This window comes from Ixodes scapularis, unplaced genomic scaffold (genome assembly GCF_016920785.2).
Source record: "Ixodes scapularis isolate PalLabHiFi unplaced genomic scaffold, ASM1692078v2 PGA_scaffold12__126_contigs__length_90152505, whole genome shotgun sequence".
NCBI lineage: Eukaryota > Metazoa > Arthropoda > Arachnida > Ixodida > Ixodidae > Ixodes > Ixodes scapularis.
In genome coordinates, this window is record NW_024609838.1 from 7,173,893 (window position 1) to 7,196,273 (window position 22,381).

The 22,381-nt window shown below is 47.5% G+C and overlaps 1 protein-coding gene across 4 annotated transcripts in view; it reads left to right on the forward strand.

Moving 5' to 3' along the window:
* LOC8041025 (microtubule-associated serine/threonine-protein kinase 3) overlaps positions 1 to 22,381 on the forward strand; it is a 171,899-nt gene that overhangs the window by 77,030 nt on the left and 72,488 nt on the right. For 2 of the 4 annotated variants that reach the window (XM_042289400.1, XM_042289401.1), the window contains exon 1: positions 17,941 to 19,522. The exons of the other annotated variants lie outside the window; for them this stretch is intronic. In XM_042289400.1, the coding sequence (XP_042145334.1) occupies positions 19,391 to 19,522 (132 nt within the window). In that variant the 5' untranslated portion in view covers positions 17,941 to 19,390. Of the gene's footprint in view, positions 1 to 17,940; positions 19,523 to 22,381 lie in introns of those variants that run through there. 4 annotated transcript variants of the gene reach the window in all.

Genomic DNA, 22,381 nt, shown 5'->3' on the forward strand with positions numbered 1-22,381 from the left:
CCCCTGGTGGGGGTGACTCCTTCCAGGAAGATGGATGGGGGCGGTTGGTTGTCGGGGTCGCGAGCGAATTGTGGCGAAAATAATGGTCAAGAGGCTCTGCGGATGGTTTCGGCCTCTTCCCCAGGGGGCTCGTTGGCGTTTGATTCTGTTTCCCTTTGCTGCGTCTGGCGAGAGTTGGCCAGGGCAGTTCCCGGTGGGATAGTGCGTTTTCGCGCACGTTGCCTGCAGTTTTCTCTTGACCCAGATGACTCTGAAAGATGGTCGGGTGGAGGCCCTGACCAGGTCGATTGAGTAGGGGTACTGGTTTGTGAGATTGCGTAGCGCGTGCTGGGAGACAGTGGCGTTTGTGGTTCGGGGGATGGGCGATCTCCGGTCCTGTGTTTCTTCGCCGCCACCGCCGCCGCTCGCGCCATGGAGAGACGGACGGGAAAACGGTTTGAATCTGCGACAGACTTTGATCGCAGGGTTGGCGTCGGCTTCTGGTTCCTGGAGCGTCCGGAGTCACGCTGTCAGCGACGTCTGCGCATTGAATGCCGAGCGATGTTCAACTTTGCGGTGCTGTCAATCATTTGGAAGAAGGGGGGGGGGGGGGGGAAGTGACCCGGTGTTGCGCCCGGTCCTTTCTAAAAATACCCGGTCCGCCTTCTCTCCTCCTCGGACGGAGGGAAGCTGCGGGACTTCGATCCCGGCGACTCCCACCGTTGCCCCGGTTACCGCACACGCTGCCCCGCATTCCTTTAGGGAGCCCTTTGAGAGTTCCTTCCCCGCTCTTCATACCGCAGCCTCCTCCTTTTCGGAGAAAAGGACTTTATTTATTTATTTTTATTTCGTTGCATTTTTGCTTGGAACGGGCTTTGCTCCGAGGCCTGCGCGGAGCCCGACTCGCGTCTAATATTGTCAAAGGCGAGAACACTGCTGGTGTGTCGTGGTATCTCTTTTGGAGCCCTGTTACGGTGGCACCAGGTTGGGGGGGGCCTACCACCAGCCGGCAAAAAACACTCGGTTCGGCGTAACTTTGTCAGGTCCGTCAGTGACACCGCTCTCGTGAGATTCTCGAGATGGGCGATGTTCTTTCTCTCGCGAGGAGAGAAAGAACATCGCCCATCTCGGGACCGACCGCATTTTACGTAGAAGCTGTGTTGGTCGCCTTTTCGATTTCATTGCTTGCGAACATTTATTGGCTGCAAATGTTTTTCCGGTGTCACGCGTGTTGTTGAGGTGTGGCCGTTGAAGGAGAAATGAGCCATATTCCACTCTGTGAATTCAGATGGATGACCAGCGAAGCTGTTTGGCACACGGCGGAGACGTGACACAGAATTTTGAACAAAGATACGAACAGATTTATTAGAGATTTTTAGTAGATCGTTCCGATACCTCCGATAGCCCCGATAACGATACTATGCATGCGCAAAGGAGGCGGTGGCGGAGTATCGGGTATCGTTATCGGGGATATGCGAACGATTTACTAAAACTCTCTATTGTCTTGATCGGTGGTCATCGTGACGAAAGGTACGCACACACATGTCGAGGAGTATCGCCGCCCCGTGGAGCCGGAGGGAACGGGACACGCGTGACGAGACCGCCACCCGGCGGAAGGAGGGAAAATAGGCACACAAGCCTTTGAACGACGACAAAGAGAGGGCGCTGTGCGTCCCTCCTCCCCCTCCTTTCATCCTCCTCTCCTCCTGCTGCTAAATTTGTTCTTGTGTGACGTCACACGAAGCTTTGACGTCATTTTTCCCGCTACGTTTAGCGGGAAAACTGAATTGGTGTTGAGGTGACGGGACGTCGATTTTCCCGCTACATTTAGCGAAAAAATTTCCCCTCCAAATTTCGCGAAAAAATTTCCCAGGTAAATTTAGCGGGGAAATTGACGTCACGTGACGTAAAGTCGTGACGTCATTTTTCTTTCTAAATTTAGCGGGGAAACTGAATTGGTGTTGAGGTGACGCGCTGTCATTTCCCCGCTAAATTTGGCGGGGAAATTTACGTCACGTGACAAAGTCGTGACGTCATATTTCCCGCTAAATTTAGCGAGGAAACTGAATTGGTGTTGAGGTGACGTCAATTACCCTGCAAAATACAGCGAGGAAACTGAATTGGTGTTGAGGTCACGTGACGTCAATTTACCCGCTAAATTTAGCGGGAAAATTTCCCCGCCAGATGTAGGGGAAGAATTTCCCTGCTAAATTTAGCGGGGAAATTCTTCATCAAATTGAGCCACGTTTTGATAAACAACTTGCTCTACGGAATTCTGGCTACCCAACGGGTCTCCTGGGGAGCCGTTTGTAAATCCACCTGCACGAACCTGAAAAGCAAGAAGACAAGAATTGGAACAAAAGGACAAAGCTCGACAAAAGATTGCGATCATTCTGTGCATGCATGGTATTTCACACAGCTGAAAAAGATCGCCAAAAAACAAAACGTTCAAGATTCACGTCGTTATATCTGCGCCAAACAAAGCAAATGCCATGTGCAGGAAGGTTAACAACGAAAATGTCACAAGTTACATGTGACACCGCTTACCGAATCAAATATGCTCCCTGCACAAGGGGGGGGGGGGGGGGGGGGGGGGGGGGGGTCGGGTCGGTCGTCTCTCAAATTTCCCAGTCCTGCGGCAAGTACTACATCGGACAAACGGGCAGATGCATCAATGACAGAACCAGGGAGCACGCAGCGTCTTTGAAGGGCACGTCAGCGGGACATTTCTCAGCGCATTGCAGAACGGGCAAAAGCACTGCAACGTTCCAATGATTCGCAATACTTGCAAAAAAGCAAGAACGCCTTTGCTCGTGAGTTGCTGGAGACATTGGCCATTGAAGGCCACGCGGATCACTGCGTTAGCTCCCCGTCCATCACCATCCCTACTAAAGAGAAAGGATATCTGCGGTGTGCCACTGTCAAGTGACTCGTTTTTTGGTTTTCGGCGGGTTATGTCAAAAGTGCGGTTTGTAGCAATTTGTCAGACGATGGTGTTCTAAAATTTGATCCGATTTTCTTTTCTTTTTTTCCCTTTTTTTTTTGTACAGAATGTTTTGTGTATATATGAATTTGTGTATTTATACGACGTAAAAAAGAAAAACAAAAAGACAGTTTCTACACTAAAGCAAGTTGATAGTCAGCTGGTGTCTCTGTATCCTATCTTTTTTAATTCTTCCCTTCTCTACACAAGTTCAAGTTACCAATTAAATGGCTTCGAAGCGCTCACCACGAGCTCCCCCTCCCCTCACACAATTTATCTGACTGACTCATTGTGCACTCATTGGCCTCCGTTGCTGCGTGCGCTGCCTTTGTTCGCGTCTCGACGAAAATAATTCCCGGAGAAGGGGAACAAAGGACAAACACAAATCTCCGAACACAACTAGGTGACTGGTGCGCGACCGAAAAAGACCCGCCTGGTCGTCGTATTGAACCAGGGACCTATCTCCACTAGAGCGCTCTACCAACTGAGCTAACCAGGAATTAGACGTCAGTCAGACACCAACAAGGGTGAACGGCCTGCATTTTCAGGTTATGATGACAATGCAATTAATGCGAAGGTTCAATTAAGCGAGCCGCTTAATTGAACGGCCATCTGGACGGCGCGACCTGCAGCGATCTCTCAGTGGGTGTGCGTTGGGCGGCAGTGGCACAGTGGTCGCAGCTGTTGCGGTCAGTCGGGTCACGCGTGGGCTCCGTACGAAACGGACAGAGATTTGGAGGACCGAAGGAGGCGGCACGCGGAGTCCGCACGTAGGCCGTTGTCCGTCAGTGCCCCCCGGGGATAGGCCACCACTTGCTGCGCAACCTGCCGCGTTCGTCTCCCGACACTCGACGAGCGAAGACGCTAGGCACGTCGCGTATGCACGGCGAGGCGGCAGCAGCAAGTGCTGCAGGTTGCAGCACTTGCTGCGCAACCTGCAACCTGCAGCGCCGAGGCGGCAGCCGGTGGTCGCTCTCGTGGCGCGACGCCAGCGACGCATGTCTGCTTTCTCCGATACTCTCCCGGGCTGTTTTGACGATTCTTCCTGCTTCTGTGTGTGTGTGTTTTTGCGCCGGGATGAGCCTCGGTACACAAAGCCTTTCTTTCCTGGGACTTGTTATCTCGAGCTGCTCGCTTGCGTTGCTTGCGCGTCGGCGTGTGGGAGAAGTGTTTCTTGTTTTCTGGGTCACGCTCGCTCGGTAAATTGGGTTCGGCCCTTTCGGGGTTGAAACGTGAAAAATTGAATTGGCCTCGTCGAATTGGAGCGAGCCGAACCGGTGAAAACCTGCCAACGTTTGGAACAGCAGCAGAAAGGGTGCAGCCCTCTGGGTTGGTGGCTCCATCTGACGAGGAGCGGAGAAAGCGCGCGCGATCGAACGGGTCGATTATTATGGTCCAGGGACAAATATATGCGCAGGTGCGCGAGGACTCTTCGAAATGGGCGGATGGTGACACGTCGTAATCGGCGTTCAATTACTGCCATTTCTCCACGTGATGCAGTACACGTGCGTTGGAGGTACGCCCTTCTTGTTCTCGCACGGAGATGCAGTAAATACGTTCATTGGCAGGAAAAATTGGTGACTTTATTGCCTCTTGAAGAAAAGTATCCGCAGTTCTCTATCACGGCAGTTTAGCGAGGAAAATGTAGGGTGGACCTCTCACGGTTGTCAGTTGGTACTTCTGCCTTCGTCGTTGTAGGAATCGAAACTGTTTTCGGCGCTTCGCTGTGAAGATGTCTCTGGCGATTATAGCGCTCGCTCAGACGCCATATTTGAATGCGCTGATCGCGCTGCATGCTAACGACTTTTCAAGCGCTGAAAATGTGCTTATAAAGTCGTTTTAGTCGCTTTTAACGTAGAATACGTTATAAAAAAGGCCATGTTGGGAGTGATCAAAGAAAAAGCGACAGACACCAATTACGTGACCACCGTCCGCTAAACTTAGCGGGCGCTCTGTCGCCTCCTAAATTGAGCGGATTTCATCGACTCTCCGTGCAAAACTCTGGCACGTACGTATTCCGCGTCCTTGAATTTAACAGACTGTAATTATTTTTTATTATTATTTTTTTCACGAAGACGCGCTGTCAGTGGATCAGCGCGAATGGAACAGCTCTTTAGTGCACGGAGAGCTTCGATTGTATAAGAGCTCAACAGTCCAAAAACATTGTACAGGATGGGTTGAGTTTTTCTTTTGTTTCCTGATTCATTTAAGCTGGCCCAATTTCAAGAGTAAGATTTTTGCGTCCTCAAGGGTGTATTTCGTCACCTTCAATTGGCGTGCGATTATCTCGTAGTAGCAACTGCAACATACGTACATGCCATAGATCAGGGGCGTAGACTTCGGGAAACAGTGTGGTAAAAAAATACATCTAAAGGCGAAAACGGCGAAACACCGAATAGACTACTTCCATAAAGCCCTGCATTAAACACGGCGCGCGTTGCACTCTGGGAACTAGTAGGCCAGGGAGAAGAGTGGCATGGTTTCGGTTTCGATCGACACGTCGACAGGAGATTATATACACAGAGCTTGGACTATTAACAGTCGTTATCTCATGTTTTCTGGTCCCGAGAGCGTCATTTGTGGTCTCTAAACAAACCTCAATGGCCAGACCTCGAAGCTTTAGCACAAGCCTGAGACGTATAGCTTGTTTTAACACATGCTTGTTGTATTTTTGTACTTGAGCCTTCCTGTTAGCGTTCCAATCGAGGTATCTGGACGAGCTAGTGCTGGGAATCTCGACGCTGCGAAGCTGGGGGATCTTGCTTGTGTACGAATCAAAAAGCTGTAGCAACCAATAAGTACGCATACATCGAGCTCGCGCCTTTACATTAGTGTTGTTGATCAGGAAGTTTGTTTCGTGCGTCCACAGACGAAATATTACTTTTTGCAATTACTGTTTTTCTTAGTATGGCTGAGTATGCGAGGTAAAACTCGGAGGCCCCATTGGAAAGCTCAATTTTAACACACTTCTTATCTCTTATCTGTACTGACCCGCAGCACTGCACGAAGTGAAGTCCCCACCCGCTTGCATTCCAGTTCAACATCGCGTATGCGCATAAAGTTATCCTGCAATCATATAGGCACATTCGCACATACAGACCGTGTTAGGAAAGCAAAATTCGAGCACTTGTTTGAAGAATGTCGCACCGTTCGCCGGAAGTGCGCCGGACGGGCATGAGCCCCTATGCGTCCGGCGCACGGTGCGACATTCTTCACACAAGTGTTCGAACGAATTCAAAGCGCGTTTGACGGTTGCTAATGGCCATAATATTTGTTATGTGTTTGTTTTCTTCCTGCCTGAGTATGCCGAGATAATTTCAGACACACCGTTCAGGCAAAGATCTTGGGCGTCAGGAAAAGCTCGTCCAAAAAGGCTTAGCGAGGAGTAGGGGACGCTTGGGCCTCCGTCGTAGCTAGCCGATCTCAGCGTTTGCGAAAAGTTAATCTTCTATCGGAATAAAATTTGAGTGGGAGATATATGATGACACGAGGAACACATCATAGTAACTTTTGTGCAGTAGTGAGGTCGAATTTATTGCGTTTCCTTAAAAGTTCATGCGTAAACGCCGGGCTCAACTTTGATACCCTGTGAGGATGGGGCTGGCTTTTCGCCCAACGAAGTAACACGAAACGGACGTTTGGCAAACAAAATACGTGTAAGGTTCCAGATGAACAAATTTCAGTTCTAGTTCACTGGTACTAGACGGGATTATTGAAATTGAGCTCAAACATGCACTCGTGCGGTGAGGTGACTAAGCCACGACTTACTACGCTCGCATACGCACGCAAAATATCCGGTGTTTCGGGAACCAAGGAAAGTGCCCCGGTCTTCGTTTTGTATCGATCGAGAATGAGTGTATTGTACGTTCGTGAAAAGTCAGATAACCGAAAACGGAAGCAGCGCGTTCGGTCGCGGCGTGATAGCATGAGATGAAGCTGCTCAGTCGAAACCGAAACTGAGTGGCCAACTAGTTCCCAGAGGGCACTGTGTGGTATTTCGCCGCGATGGGTCGTCGGTCAGGCTCACGCGCGGGATGCGAAGGAGAGGGCCTAAGGTGAGGAGGGAAAGAGAACTTGCCTAGATCACCTCTCGAAGGCCGACTCTGCGCGCTCGCGATATCATTTTCGAGAAATGCAGCGTTTTGTTTGAGATAGCGTCGTATAGATGGCGTTTCTGGCTTCCTAGGGTCCAGTCGAATATTTCGACGGCCTTTCAAAAATTAAAAAAAAGAAGAAAAGTTCAAAATTGGTTCAGCATTTAAACTTGATGATGTCACAACTGTAGTCAACTATGTGTCTTTTTTTTAGTTTCGTATTTTGTGTGTATAATGTTAATGTGTTTGATATGTGCGCGTGCGTTTCTTCTTCGCCTGCGTTGTGATGCACCACCGGGAAGGCATGTTGCTCTTGGTGGCCATCAATACATAAACATTAACTTGAAACAATCCCGGGACTGATACCTCGAGGAAGGAACGCGCTTTTCACACTCTTGAAGGTGTGAACATTTTAGTGTGTCTGTGATTGAACCGAAAGCCTCGGGACCAGACTTGTACTATGCTCATTAGAAGGGATCAAATGACTTGTATTTTGGTTTAAAAGAGCGCGACAAAAAACAAGGACAAAGTAAGGACGAGATGGATGACAGCGCTGACTGTCAACCGAAAGTTTATTTCCACCGCTCCCAGTTACAATCATATAAACAAAGTGCGAAAGAAAAAAAAGAGCACACAAAGATACCTACTGGTCTCAGTATTTTATGGCATTACATTGCTGCGCTTAGTAACTATAAAAGGCTTCCAAGGAGTGGGGAATGACCAAGAACCCGCAGTAAAAAAGTATCCGCCATTCCGTACTCTCGCAAGATTTTCCCCACAATTAAAAGAAAGATTAAAGTTGTTTTCTTTTCTTTTTGTTCGGGAGCGTTTGTGTATACTGTGTGCAAAAAAAGTAAACGAAATTGGGGAAAAAAGAAAACCGACAGGCTTTTTGTTAACTGTCCAGAATGCGTTGTGTATTCTATTGCTCTGTCGTGTGGCAGGTTCTGCATCGGACGGACCGGACGGTGCATTAATGATCGTCGATTAAGGGGACATCAGTATAATGTAACAAATCTCCGGTCACCTGGGAATTTATTGCCGTGACGGTGGATGTACCCCCGACTACAAAGTACAAAAAAAAAAAAAAAAAAAAAAACACTTAAAAGGAACGGTGACAAAACTATCTCGAGAAATAATAAAAGCTCACGAAATAAACAAATTCAAAGACATGTGTTGGCATGTCTTCCGTTGATCTGCCCGATAAAGAAATTGGTTTCCTTAACTGGTGCATGTTAGTGGCACAGCACAATACGATTGTTTCATTAGCTGTGTGCTACAAGGAAGGAATTTATATCGCAAAATTAATCGAAAGTGGCATGAAACAACATCACAATCCCGTGCACGTTGAAACCGAAACCGACCGAATTGAAGCAACCTAATGGCGGCGAGTGCGTCAGCGCCCTCTACCCGCCGGTCAGGCAACTACTGATATGAAAACTTTTCTGGCTGGGGAGGAGGAAGCAGACGGAATGCTGAAGAGAACAGGAGGTTTCCCCCTCTCCTTTTCAGTATTCCGTCTGCTTCCTCCTCCCCTGCCCTCCTTTCTCTCGAAAACTCTTTTTTAACCTGTAACTGACTCTAATTAAAGATGCTGAGACTGCATGCGTTTTTGTGTTTTTTTCTTTGTTTTCTTCGGACTCTGTTTATTTGGCTGTTGCCCATCGGTATACATACTGCGAGCGGTGAAAAGAAAATTTCAGTTCATAGTCAGCGCTCTCGTCTCTCTCGTCCTTAGTTTGTCCCTGTCTTGCCGTGCTGTTTTAAACCAAGATGCCCATCAACCAACTAGCCCAAACATGCCTTTGAGCAAAAACAGACCCGCCCTTTAGCGAGGAGTCAAAACATAAAAAAAGGGATTTATATATAGCTACTGCGAAATGCCGCTACGAGATGGCGCCACCGGCCCTTGAGTGACTCGACGTGAACAACCGTGCAGTTCTCGGAGCTGCCGCTGCGGGAGAAATGGCGGCGTTGCGATCGCTTTTAGTTCGGTTCTCGGGTACGGATCGGAGCCACTTTTTCAAAGCGGGCTCTGTGGCAGTTTTTCAACTGAGTTGGCCTAGCAACGTTGGATCAAGTACACCGGTGCGCATCGGACGTCCTCGATCAACGGAGCGCACCCTCTCTGTGCGACGTCTCGTTTCTCCAACGCGTACAAAAAACAAACAAAATGGCGGTGCGTTCAGGTGCAGTCCCATCAAGCGTTCCGGCCAGGTGCGGGAATGAAGGAGGCGGCGGGAAAAGCAGACGCGAAGTCTGTCGAGGTCGCAACGGCACTCGATGAACTCCTAAGCTCTTCTGACAACGACGAGGGTCTTACCGTCGCCGCGATTACCACTGATTGCGGCGGTGGCAAGGAGCGCCCGAAAGTTATGCACTTGGCGGAAAGCGTTGCGAGGCATTTGGATGGCACCGAGGTACGGCTTTTAATTTTTCTCGAAGCTACAATGATGGGCAAAATACGCTTGTGGAGCTGTCACCCGCTTCGTAACCCCATCGCTAAATCGCGTCTACGATGTTCAGTTGTGTGAAACCGCTAAATCCGCAAGTTAAAAAAACAACAACAAAAAAACAACGACAAGGAGTTAACAGCAGACGAGCACCGCGCGGGGACAAATGAAACGAACAAAAGCGTAGCCTCCTATATACCGACAAAGCCTGGCAGATCGCCGCGAGAAGCGGCCGCCCAAGTGGAAAAGGCGGTGCGGCAGACAACGGATGAGAGGAGAGCCACGTGACTGCCGCCCCTCTACGACGAGACGCCGAAACACACTTCTCCCGAGCGAACAAGTGTGTTTCGGGTACTCGCCGCTGCAAAAGCTGAGCGTTGACGTCCAGGTTCCCCGAGAAACGGCTCTTTGATGCTCTGTGCTGCCAGATCCTCGCTCTCCAACTCTACGACCGGGCATTCTATGGCTCCCGTCGTCGGAACTGCCAGGCTTTGTGAGTATAGGAGAGGCTACGACAAAACGCGGTCTTCATAAGACGCACACGTTTCGTACAGAAAGACGAGCAGTCTCAAAGCTGTGCGCGATGCGTTGGCCTTCCTCTAACGTCGGAACTTTGGCAGGGCTCTCTGTCAGATGTTCGCACCGTCGAGGCACTAAATGTGCGAGTTTCCCGTGCAACAGGGCCGCTAGCGAGGCACATTATCTGCGTTTGCCAGGAGAGAAAGGGACGAAATTTGTTTCCGGGCAATCCTAAGCATCGGAGCTTCCTCTAACGTCGGAGAGAGCCGAAACTGAAGCGTCGGCCAGGTGTCAGCCGCACGCCGACGTCCTCATCATTGCGCTCCCTTTTATTGGGCCATATATTGCGGTTAGTGGCGGGCTCGAAACACGTGCCTTGCAGGCCCCAACCATCATTCGGGCCGTTTTTTTTTTCCGACACTCGGCCGCCCGTTTTTTATGGCCTTCCGGCGGGCAGGCCGTGTGCTGCGATACTATGCCCGCCTTCCTCCCGCAGTTTACGCCTTGTGCCGCGAGAAAGTGCTCAGTTCCGGGACTTTTCCTGGCGGCAATGGGCTCTTTGGTCGAGACCATCGTTGCTTTTGTTGACTCAAACAGACTCGTACTACCCCAAAAATACATTCACTCGGCCTAAAAAGTAACGGATCACCGTTACAAAGTATCACCTGCCGTAAGAAGTTATCGATTAATTACTTCGTTACTTTACTTACTTCTGAGTTACTAAAAAAAAAAAAAAAACTCGCGAAAGGCACGCAATATCTACTCTAATGGACGAACTGTTTTGCCCCGTTAAACTATGCATTCTATCCTTTACTTTAGGTTAATGGTTTTAGAAGAAGAAATCTATTTCAACTACCTAAACGGGTGTGCGAGATTAATAATAATAATAGCAACGGACGGACAAGCGGCAGGACATATGCATCACAGTGTATAGTGTGTACTGCTCACGAACCTCACACGACGGTTTTATGGGTCATTAGTGTTCTGCTCTTTTGTGCGTTCGAAACGGTCCGTTCGTTTTTCAAGAAGTCTGGCCTTGTTGCTTCGACACGAGAGAGTATAATTTTCCCAGTTTGGCTGATCGTACGAATGAGTCCAGAATACGGGCTCCGGGCAGTCGTGCCCTTTCCGTGAATTCCGTTCCCTCGCCAGCAGTCTCTTCGCTATAAGAACCCCCGTCGTGTGTGTCACCGTGCACGCGCGAAGGCCATTGCATCGCCCTTCTGCCTACCACACCATCTCTCTCTCTCTTTTGACGGAAGGAATCCTACGAGGTATTTCAGTAATTTATTAAAAAGGTAATAGAATTACATTAAAATTTCATTTAATTGCGAGTAATTCAGCTACTTACAAGGGATTACTTCCATGTCTGGTCTCAAGTTCGTGCGTTGGGAAGCGCTCTGTTTCTGCGATTGAAACGGGCTCTTTTTTTACGTGTCCTGTTTTTCTCTGAGAAGACGAAGCTTTGCGGAGAATTTTGATGTGGCGGTGTTATTTCGGGCTATCGTTGCCAACTTCTTTTCGTTGTTCCTCCCAGGCGCTGACGTTAGAATGCAGTGGTGGAACTGCTGCGTCGTTTGCGCCAAACTGCGCCCAAAGAGAGCTGTTCTCAAAAACGAAACTGAAAGTGTCTGGCACGTTGGCATTCTTGGCGATGCCACTTTCAATCAAGAAAGAACAGTTGTTGATTTTTTTGGATGCCTAAGTACCATGTGCGAAAAGTAGGGCTGCGCGGATATTCTGATTCCGAAATACTAGTTTTAAATTATACGCGATTTGATACTCGCTTCAAAATTAACTCGATAATTCGTACTTTTAGAAGTGCTTGATCGCGGCGGGTTGGCCCCCTTGAGTGCGCTTCTCCTCAAGCGAAGGTGCACTGCGGAGAAGCAATACCCGCGGAGGCTGACACCGCGATATCGCGACTCGCTTTGCCGCAGCACAGCCGCGCACTTGGGCGAAAAACGGACCTTCAAAGTGGTATAGCGCGCGCGCGCGTCTGGTGTAATAATAATAATAATAATAATAATAATAATAATAATAATTTTATTTGCCCATCAGAAATGCAATGTTAGATGTATGGACACATCAAAGCCAGCTAAAGGCTTGTGTGATGACGCCCTAAAAGAATAAAAAAGAACAATGGGATCGGCAAAATGCAAGAGTAGAAAAAAAAAAAAAAAAACACGACGAAGCAAAGGAAAACATTGTCAGGAGAGAAAGGAATACATGCATGTCATCAGAACTATTAGACCAATGGAAATGAAAGTATCATCAGCGACAAGCAAAAATGCCGCTAACCTTAGCAAAAAAAAAAATAAATAAATAAAAAAAAAAAGTAAGTAAAAACTAAACATTTTCAGCAGAACTATACTGAATGGAAACACGACGCTGGGAAAACATATCGAGGAAAAGAAAAGTAGAAGGAAAAGTCGTAACTGTCATCAGACAGTGACAAAAGAAAAAAAAAATCAGTGAGTGAATAAGCAAATTAATACACATAAAAAAAAAGCAAAATGAAACACAGTTACAAAATGACACTACATGGCACGAGAAAAGCAAATAAATGTAAAAAAAAAATGCCAGGAGACATAGAAATGTCATCAGAATCATTGAAGAAGAAGGGGCCAGAGAAAAAAATAATAGCCCTGCAAATTCACTATGCACACACTGGTACTAGGCTTGCACTAAGTAATATCCAAGTCAACACATTTCAGTTCCTTCTTCAATGCTTTCAGTGAGGTGATGTCCAGGATTGAGTCCGGCAGAGCGTTGAATAAACTCGGAACATAATAATCGCGCGTGCATTTACCATAACGGGTCCCACAACGTGGCACCTTGAAACGAGGGGTGCATCGCAATGAGCGAGACGGAAGTGATGGTGTTTTGAAATCCTTATTCCAAAAGTTGCGTAATATAACAGTTTGAATATACAGTGAACGGAGGTTTGGCAATTGGAGAGCTTTGAAAATATCCCCAGTTGTTGACAAAGGTGTATTATATGCAACGCTACAGAGTATTCCTCTCAGTAAGGTATCAACTTTGGTTTGCAAGCGACCAGAACAATTTCCAAAAACGGTTACGCCGTACCGAATGACACTGTAAGCAAGTGCGTGAGCTATCAGCAGCCTTACACCAACTGGTATAAAGACTCTAGTGTTGTAAAGCATGCAAGATACAGCTCGTATTTTGCTACATAAGTATGAAATATGTGTGTTCCACGACATATCAAAATCAAAATAAACACCTAAGTATTTAACATGATTAACCGACTCAATTGGTATGCATGTACATGGATCACATTTAGATCGGTGAAGAATAAACTTTACATTAGTAGGGTGGCTTTTAAGAGGATTACGAAAATAAACTAGCTTTGTTTTAGACTTATTAATGTCCATCATGTTTTCAGCAAACCAGTCCATTATATGGGTAGCATTCTCTTCAAGTTTTTTGAAAGAGTCATGGAAATTAATATGACGCGACACAAGAAGGGTATCGTCGGCGTATTGGTGGAGCGTGCATCCACTGACGACATTAGCCATGTCATTAACAAAAATGTTGAAAAGTAGAGGTGATAACACTGAACCTTGAGGCACCCCCGCTTTAAGAGAAAGAAGAGAACTCTTAAAGCCACCGATTGACACGAGTTGAGAACGGTGAGAAAGGAAGTTTTCTAGTAAGGAATAAAAAGGTCCACGAAAACCCAGGCGATGTAATTTCCTTAGGAGCAGTTGGTGGTTGACAGTGTTAAAGGCCTTAGACACATCAAGAAAAAGCGCGCATGCGAACATATTATTTTCAAATGTGGAATATAAGTTATCAGAAAAATCGTCAAGGGCTGGCTGCGTGCCTTTTCCAGCAATGAAACCGTACTGAGTGGGTGAGAAGATCTCATTTGTATCCAAAAATCTATACATCGACTGAAAGAGGTGTTTCTCGAGAATTTGGCCTAAAATTGGTAATAAAGAAATAGGGCGATAATTCTCGATTTTCGATCGGGCGCCTCCTTTGAAGAGGGGTCTAACGATGGCAACCTTTAGGCCATCAGGTATGTTGGCAAAAGTAATAAAGCTATTGAGCATGACTAGAAGAACATCCTTAATTCGTGTGAAATTTCTCTGCAGATCATATGCGCAAATGCCATCAGCACCAGGGGACTTGCTTGCTTTAAAACTAAACAACATAGAATGGAGATCAATTTCATTTAAAAAGGGAAGGAAAAAGGGAAGGAAAAGGGAAGAATTAATAATAATAATAATAATAACAATAACAATAATAATAATAATAATAATAATAATAATAATAATTTTATTTGCAACATCCACATTACAGTAAAAAATCGGGTCAGTCAAAGCCTAAATGGCTTGTGGGACTGGAACCCTTCAACCTCACCATCAGCATGTTACAAAAGCGCAGAGGCAAAGAAAAAAAAATAAAAAATACAAAAAAAGACAGAAAATAAAGAAGAGAAAAAAACACACACACACACCTAACCTACGTAACTAACACTCTGGTCTTCTACACACCCATAACTACCTACCCTGAATCGACCATAAAAGAACGGAGCCATCTTTTAACCTTAGTTTTAGAGTCGAAAGAGAAAACACATTCAGGAAGATCATTGAAAATATCCGGAACATAGTAATCACGGGTTCTCTTCCCATACCTCGTGAAGCAACGAGGCCGTATAAAACGGGTTGTTTTCCTTAGCGTGCGAGACGGCTCGTGCAAAATCTTAAACTGATTCGTCCAAAAATAGCGAAGTATGACTGTTTGTCGAAGTAGAGAAAAAAAATTAGGCATCTCAAGGTCACTGAAAATGTTCGTGCTGTCTGTGAAAATTGAATTGTACGCCACACTTTTTAAAACACTTTTCAACAAGGAGTTCACTTTAGCATGCCGCTGTCCACTACTGTGCGCAAACACCGTAATCCCGTACCTAAGTACGCTGTATGCCAGGGCATAAACCAAAATTTTTCGAACATGAAAAGGAACAAAGATTCTAATATTATAAAGCATACAGGCCACTTTCCGTAACACTCTACATATGTATGCCAACTGATTATTCCAAGACATGTCGTGGTCAAAAGAAATTCCCATGGACTTAGTGGTCTCCACCCACTTAACCGGGACACAAGTACAAGGGTCGCACATTATACCATGAAGGAAAAACGGCATTTCTACGAAACCTTGTTTCAGCGGATTTCGAAAACACATCAATTTTGTTTTAGCCACATTCACCTTTAAAAGATTCGCCGAGTACCAATCCATTGCTTTATTAGCATTGGCTTGTAAAATGTCTAGGGCTCTCGCAAAATCGATATGCCGCGATATCAGCAGAGTGTCGTCAGCATACTGGTAGCAGGTACAACTCTCGATGGCCGAGGGAAGATCGCTGACGTAGATATTAAATAACAAAGGTGACAACAACGAGCCTTGGGGAACGCCTACTTTCAGATAGCGCTCAACTCGTGCCCCACCCGCACACGCTGCGAGCGACCGGAAAGCAGATTAGACAACATATCAAAAAAAGGCCCCCTAAAACCCGCCTTGAAAAGCTTACGCAGCAGGACGGAGTGGTTCACGGTGTCGAAGGCCTTTGACACATCCAAGAAAAGAGCGCAGCAAAACATGTTATCATCAAAAGCGGAGTTTATATAATCGGCAACGTCATCTAACAACAATTACGTGCCTCTACCTGGCACAAAACCATATTGCGTCTCCGGTACAATTGGGTACTTGTCTAAAAAACTGGTCATCATCGAAACAAGATGCTTTTCTAATAAATGTCCTACAACAGGCAGAATAGATATGGGGCGGTAATTACCAATTACAGTTGGTTTGCCACCCTTTAGCACTGGCCTAACAATAGCAGTTTTTAAAACTTCAGGAACCGCACGACGCTGAATGAAGCCGTTGATCATATGAAGAAGTAAGAAATAATAATAATAATAATAATAATAATAATAATAATATAAAAAACACGTCATTTGTGATATTTATATTGTAGTAAAATCTTCAAAATCTAACTGTGGCTGTTATGCGACGTTGTATGTTGGGCAGCGGTGTTTTAACAACCTGTGTACATTACTTGTGCTTGTTGTACATTACTTGTGCTTGTTTTAATTCAGAATTTAAGAAAAAAGTTTCCTATAGCAATAAGATCTATAAATTCCCTCAGTTAGGTATGGCAGAGCTCCCCTGTTTAAGTTTAATTTTATGTCAAATCTGTCATTTACTTGCCAACCTATTGTAGGCATCGGACTGTCTGAGGCCGCAGCCTATAAATATGGCTAGATTAAATTTAACAGATCGCTTAAGTTGGCAATTAGAAGCTTGGCAACAACCTTTGCGAGTTTAGCTGATGAACTTTTGTGTAAGCATGGTGCAACAGTAGTGAAAGGCATGGAGAAACGCGCAGCAACTATTCAATATGCGATAAAAAAAAATATTGGGCCAAAACTACCGCGTAATTACTGTGAATTTGCTTCGAACCTAAAGTTCATTATTTCCACATGCCTAACGAAGAGTTATCGGTTTTTGTGCGAACGGTGCTCACACCGATCGCATGAATAGCTAGTACTACTCGTCGTGATCTGTTAGAGTAGCTATACGTTCTCCGCTTAGCTGCTCTAAAAACGGTAGCAGGTTGAATACGAGCGAGATCAGCGTAAGGCAGATTCAACACAAAACTGTTCGTTGGATGTCGAACTGATACAAACCCTACAGAGTAGCCAGAGATATCGTTTTTACGTCAAACACAAACCGAAGACGCCATCTGTAGTCATAGGAAGTTAATTGAGACATCTGAAGATTTAAAAAAAAAAAGCGTATGATTGTTTAATAAATAAATAAACATCTGCAGTGGGTCAGGCCCCCTGTAGGTACGATACCTTAAATAGTCTCCCAACCCTCCAGCAACTGCAGTTTTCTTATTTTTTTTTTCTTTTTCGAAGGTCAAAGAGATTGTATTATTTTTTTACATGAAAGCTCGAAATTGTCGTAGGATATGTATAAACACACATTTATGCGAACAAAACACTAGTCAGATTTCGCCATACCCTAATTTCTATCCCTAAGGCCAACGGTAGTCGATTAGCTCAGCTACGGAATTGCTCAGATAGACGCCGCTTGCACGAGCAGTACACCCCCTCACTCACCACGAGTCGCCTCCCGTCACTCGACGCGCCGCCGGACGGCTGCTATGGTAACTACAGTGTATACCTATGGGATACATACGTTTTGAAGCACAGCTTCTAGATGGCGTTGAAGGTCTGCTAGAACACACAGTTATGAAACGGTAATCTAGATGGCTCTTCAAACGACGGGGGGGCAGACTGAAAAGGAATGCATCCTTTCGCGGGAGTTCCACAACTAATGTAATCTAATACGACAGCAATCTTTTTTAAGAGAGTGAGAAGTTTATTAACAACTCACTCAAAAGTTTTTTTGTTTTGTTTTTTAGAGGCATATATTTAATTTGTATCGTGTCTATTTTTAAGTCTGATTTTCTTCTCGACCCTGAAGAACTTAGTAAAATTCCACAGAGCGCGACATAGCGCGGGCAAATGTTCCCAGCCCAAAATAGCCGTTCCAAACGCAGACAGAATGCTCCCCAGCTTGTCTGGGCGGGGGTTTTAAACGGAAAGCGCCATTGACGTTTGTCAAGTGCCTCAGTGGTTACCGATGCTGTAGTGGGCTAGAATGGGTCACCAATACGAACCGAGCGCGCTGAATGTTTCAATATTGTTCTCCCGTTGAACGAGTGGCGGCGCCACGATCTGCGGCCGCAGTTTTCGGTTCGCCGCTGGGCGCCGCGAGGGGGACATCGATCTGCGCGCTCTGCGTTGTTTTCTGTTTCTGTTTCTCGCGTCGTCTGCTCCCCGGGTCTGCACCCCGCCGCCGCCGCCGCCGCAACATAGAGCGCGTGGTGGGGGGTGATTCCGTGCACGCCCGAACGGACCTCGCGATAATGCCGATTTCCCCCGCTTTCCTCTCCGCGGTTGCCGTCTGCAACGGCACGTTCCGCCTCGCATATTCTCTTCCCCATGAACGAACCTTTTTTCAGCCGTCTGCGTTCCTTCGTTTTGTTCGCGTCTGCTAACTTGGAAGTGCAACAGTTTTGGGAGCCAGCCGGACTGGTGGCGGTCACGTGGCCTCTGCGATGTGGTGAACGCTTTGGACGAGTTCAGCTTTCCGGATCTTCGGCTACAGTGTGCGGTGATGGACGGATAGAGCGTTGATTAGTCGCTTCGGATTGACCCCAAAAGTGAGTCTCGCCCCTGGATTGTTCGGAGGAGGAGGAAACGCCGTCGGGCCGGACGTACCCGACACCCGATAGCGACTTCCCGTGTCGTCTGCTTCGTCGAGTGAGCGCGTCGCTCTCGCCGTCCAAAAGGAATCCAAAAATGGTCGCTCGTCCCGGAGCCGCGGTGGCCACGCGGTTGTTTCAAAGTGGACCAGTCCCTGTGGTGTTCGGTTCACGCGGTCCGAGTTTCGATCTCGTGCGGAAGCGGGCGCTTTGTGTGGTGGGTTCCGGTCGATGTGTGTGTCGAGCGACGCCTTGGCGCTGCTGTTGTTGTTGCCGCCGCCGCGGATGCGATGTGGTAAACGGTTCAGTCGAACGGGGTCGCTGAATGAGAGCCCCCCGCCCGGAGTTGCCATAGCGCCCAGGGATGGGACACCTTTGATTGGCGAACACCGGGACACCTCTCTATCTCTCTCTCTCACTTGCATTTCCGCCGTTCAGATTGGTCTCGAGAGCATTCACGTCCTTGTTGCGAGTGTTGACCGAACTTTGGATGCTCTTTTCTTCGAGGCAGCTTTTCCCCGAGTGCTGATTAGGCGCCGGCCAGTGTCAATGCGAAGAGGTGCCTTCGAGTGTGCTTTCGCGCGGAGCGCGCTCGATAAGGCGCCGTGGTGTGATTTTCGGGGTGCATGTTTGGCTGCCCGGTCGTGTTCACCTTTTGCTGGAATGCCACACCTGTCGCGCCTCTCCTGCCGACACCCGAGTGTCTTCGACGGAAGGTGCCGCGGCTCTGAAGCAACCTTCGGCTGAACATCTGGGAACCTTTCCTTCGGCCGAGGGTCTCGCAAGGAACTGTTCATTTCGGCTGAATATCTCGCGAACAAGGAATTCTTCGACTCAAGATCTAGGAAGAGACCTTCGGCTGAAGATCTCGGAAGAAACTGCGTTCTTGGTTTTAAGATCTCTGAGCAAAAGAAGAATGACACCGTCTGCGCCAGCTGCATCTGCCCATCGCGCGATTGCGTTCGGAGTTCGGTGTCGGAGCTGATTGTCCGAGGTGGACCGACGAGATGTGAGAGTGTGTGTTGCTCGGAGTGTCGGCGAGCGGGCGGCGATGGAGCGACAGGAAAACACCATCTACGAGGAGGACGTGCCGGTGGTGATGCGTCGTCGCGGAGTCACCCTGAGGGTGCGCATCGTGAGCGTGGATTCACCCTGCAACTCGGCTCCTGCGTCGCCGCGGAAGGTGAGCAAGCGTCGCGACGGCCGCCTGCCTTCCGGACGTTGCCGCAATTGTCGTTTCCGCTCATGATCCGCTCCGGGGAACATCTTTTCTGTTCCGTCGGCCTCCTTATCGGGTTTACTTGTGCTTATTTCTTTGTTTGGCAGACTTTGAGAACTCGTTGCCAGCCCAACTTACTGGACATTTGAAAAAAAAATATTATTGAATATTTGGTAGTTTGACGACAGTGTCCCTGAGTAATTGAGGATTACGAAAGGTTTCGCGGCCAGTCTGTGCTGCAATGGATGCGACTCATTCAACGAGATTCTTTCATTAATTTATTGACAAGAAATGTTTGTTGGCATGGCTGTCCGATGGGATGTTTTCCTCCGCGGTCGTTTCGGATATTCCGTGCTCCGGTTGTTTTGCACCCATAAATATACTCCGTTCACCCTTGAACATAAGACCAGAAGCGCCGCCTTCAAGGATAGCTCGAAACCGAAACTGAACTGGGGAGGAAGAAGAAATCAAGAGGGGGAGAAATTGACCGGAAGTCTTATGGCTGTGCAGCTCTTTTTGTTTCAGTCAATGTATTTACAACCTTTTAGAAGCCGCAAAAAAAAAAAAAAAAAATCGGTCTTTCACTTTAAGTTTATTGTTAGTATTAACTGTGTGCCTTCGATGACCCACAACTTTGATTACCTTTGGTGGTTGTGTCGAAACCATACAAAACGTCTCGTTACCACGGAAACGAGAGTGAGCGCGACTCAAAACGGCCAATTCTCGATCGTCGGTTTTGGGGCGTGTGATGTACAAATAAAAACTTTCAGCCCTTCCACTGTGGTGAAGAAGGAAGACCTTTACAATGGAAAGTAATGGCCGGCCGCAAGTCGGCAAGCCAAAGGGTAGAGTGCCTTCATACACACGCGCGCTTTTGCTTGAGTGGTGACATCTCAGCCATTTTTCCGCCCAGTCGTTTTTTTATGCATTTTGAAGTGCGCGCAATTCGGTGTCAGTCAGCTCGGGCGCGTAGCTTTGACTAACGCATAGACGCCATTTTACCGCCCAAGTCACGCACCGAGCGCTCGAGAGCGTCACGCGCTGACACATCCAGGGCAACAATGGATGTCTTCACCCTGAGACAGACAGACATGTAGGCACCCTACCAAAGGGGAAAGGCTGCCGCCATCTATGAGCGACGGCGGCAACCAGATCCGTGGCTTGCCGCCGTCGCTCATAGATGGCGGTAGGTGTCCAGAGTTCGGTGTCTTCATTCCTTTGCGGGAGACACGATCCTGGGAAAACTAGCCCTTAACAGCTCCGCTGTAAAACCTTAACCACCATAAATACACTGCCAGTGTCACGTAGTAAGCCGTTGCAATCGGCTTCTCCTTAACGTAGGAACTCTCGCCCACTACAAGAGGTTTACACGCTGCATCCTCACTCAAATGAGGCAACTACATGCAGCACCCGCTCTGAAGCTCATCTGGTGCTCTTGTAGTTCGTGCTGTACTTGAAGAATCGCGTGCTAAAGAGCCGCGCAAAGGTGACCTCTTGGCGTTGCCTTTTCTGTTAACACTCAGAATATGCAGGTCTTCCATGGTTCGAAGATCGTTCGAGAACCTTAGTAATTCCTTCGACAAGTACATTCTCTGAGCACGTACTTGTACTTTACTAAAGTATTTTTTTTTTCTGGTACTTTCGGTGAAAGTACAACTCCCGACTTCAAAATACATTCCCCAATGTTGAAAACGAAGAATGGCGTATCGTCATGTAAAAACGCGCAATCGTCTTTCGAGACGAAGCCTGGTCCTTCTTTGAGTGAAGTAATGACGGCTATAAGACCGGATACAAATAAGTGTCTTCTAAGTTGATTGTGTTAAATAGTTCATCAGGGAGAGCAAGACAACTAATCTGTGGCGACTTGACTTTGCAAGTCGCCACACGGTTTTGAGGAATTCAACTGGTGCAAGGTTTTGAGGAATTCAACCGCGGGTTTGAACTCGTTGAGAACTGGGTTGAATCGAACGCGCCCGTGCAGCGGCCGTGGAACTTCCGGTGGTTGATTCGAATGCGCCAGTTTATGCCCCGTTGAACTAGTTCAGCCAGTTCAGGCGAGTCGTACAGCCCTCGAGCATAATCGAGACCAACGCTGCGCCGAGGTTTACGCTCGGGGACACCTTTGTGTAAAAAAATTTACAAGATAGGCTCCATTTCGTTTTGTTCAAACTTGGCTCGCAAAAGCTGGCTTACGCGCGACACGACGAGGATTGTCGGTCATTGTGTGGCTACCAGAAGGCCCGTGAAAACTGCGGACAGCGCACTCGTCGGCCGCAGCACGTGTCCCGCTTTTTATTCACAGAATTGCTCGAGGATGCGGGAAGGCTCCCCTGTTACTTCCTCTCATCTTTATTGTTTATTTGACCGCTGCGCCATTAGGCATTATGCCCAGGCGAGCATTATGCCCAAAAGAGGTATTATGCCCAAAAGAGGCATTATGCCCAAAAGAGGCATTATGCCCAAAAGAGGCATTATGCCCAAAAGACGCTTTATGCACAGGAGAGGCATTATGCACAGGAGAGGCATTATGTCCAAAAGAGGCGTTATGCACAGGCATTATGCGCAGGAGAGGCATTATGCACAGGAGAGCATGCAAACACGAAAAAAGCACGCGCACAAATTACCAAAAACATGTTTCACCATAGCCTCCTCTATACTGAGTATAGAGGAGGCGAGAGGGTTTCCGGCTACAGTGTTTCTCTGGTGTAATTCCTCCACCCTTGCCTGTTTCGGTGTGGATCGAGCATCTTACCGCGACGTGCGGTCGTGTATCACTACTGCGTGGTGCACGTTAAAGACCCCAGGCTAGCGGTCGTACTGCAG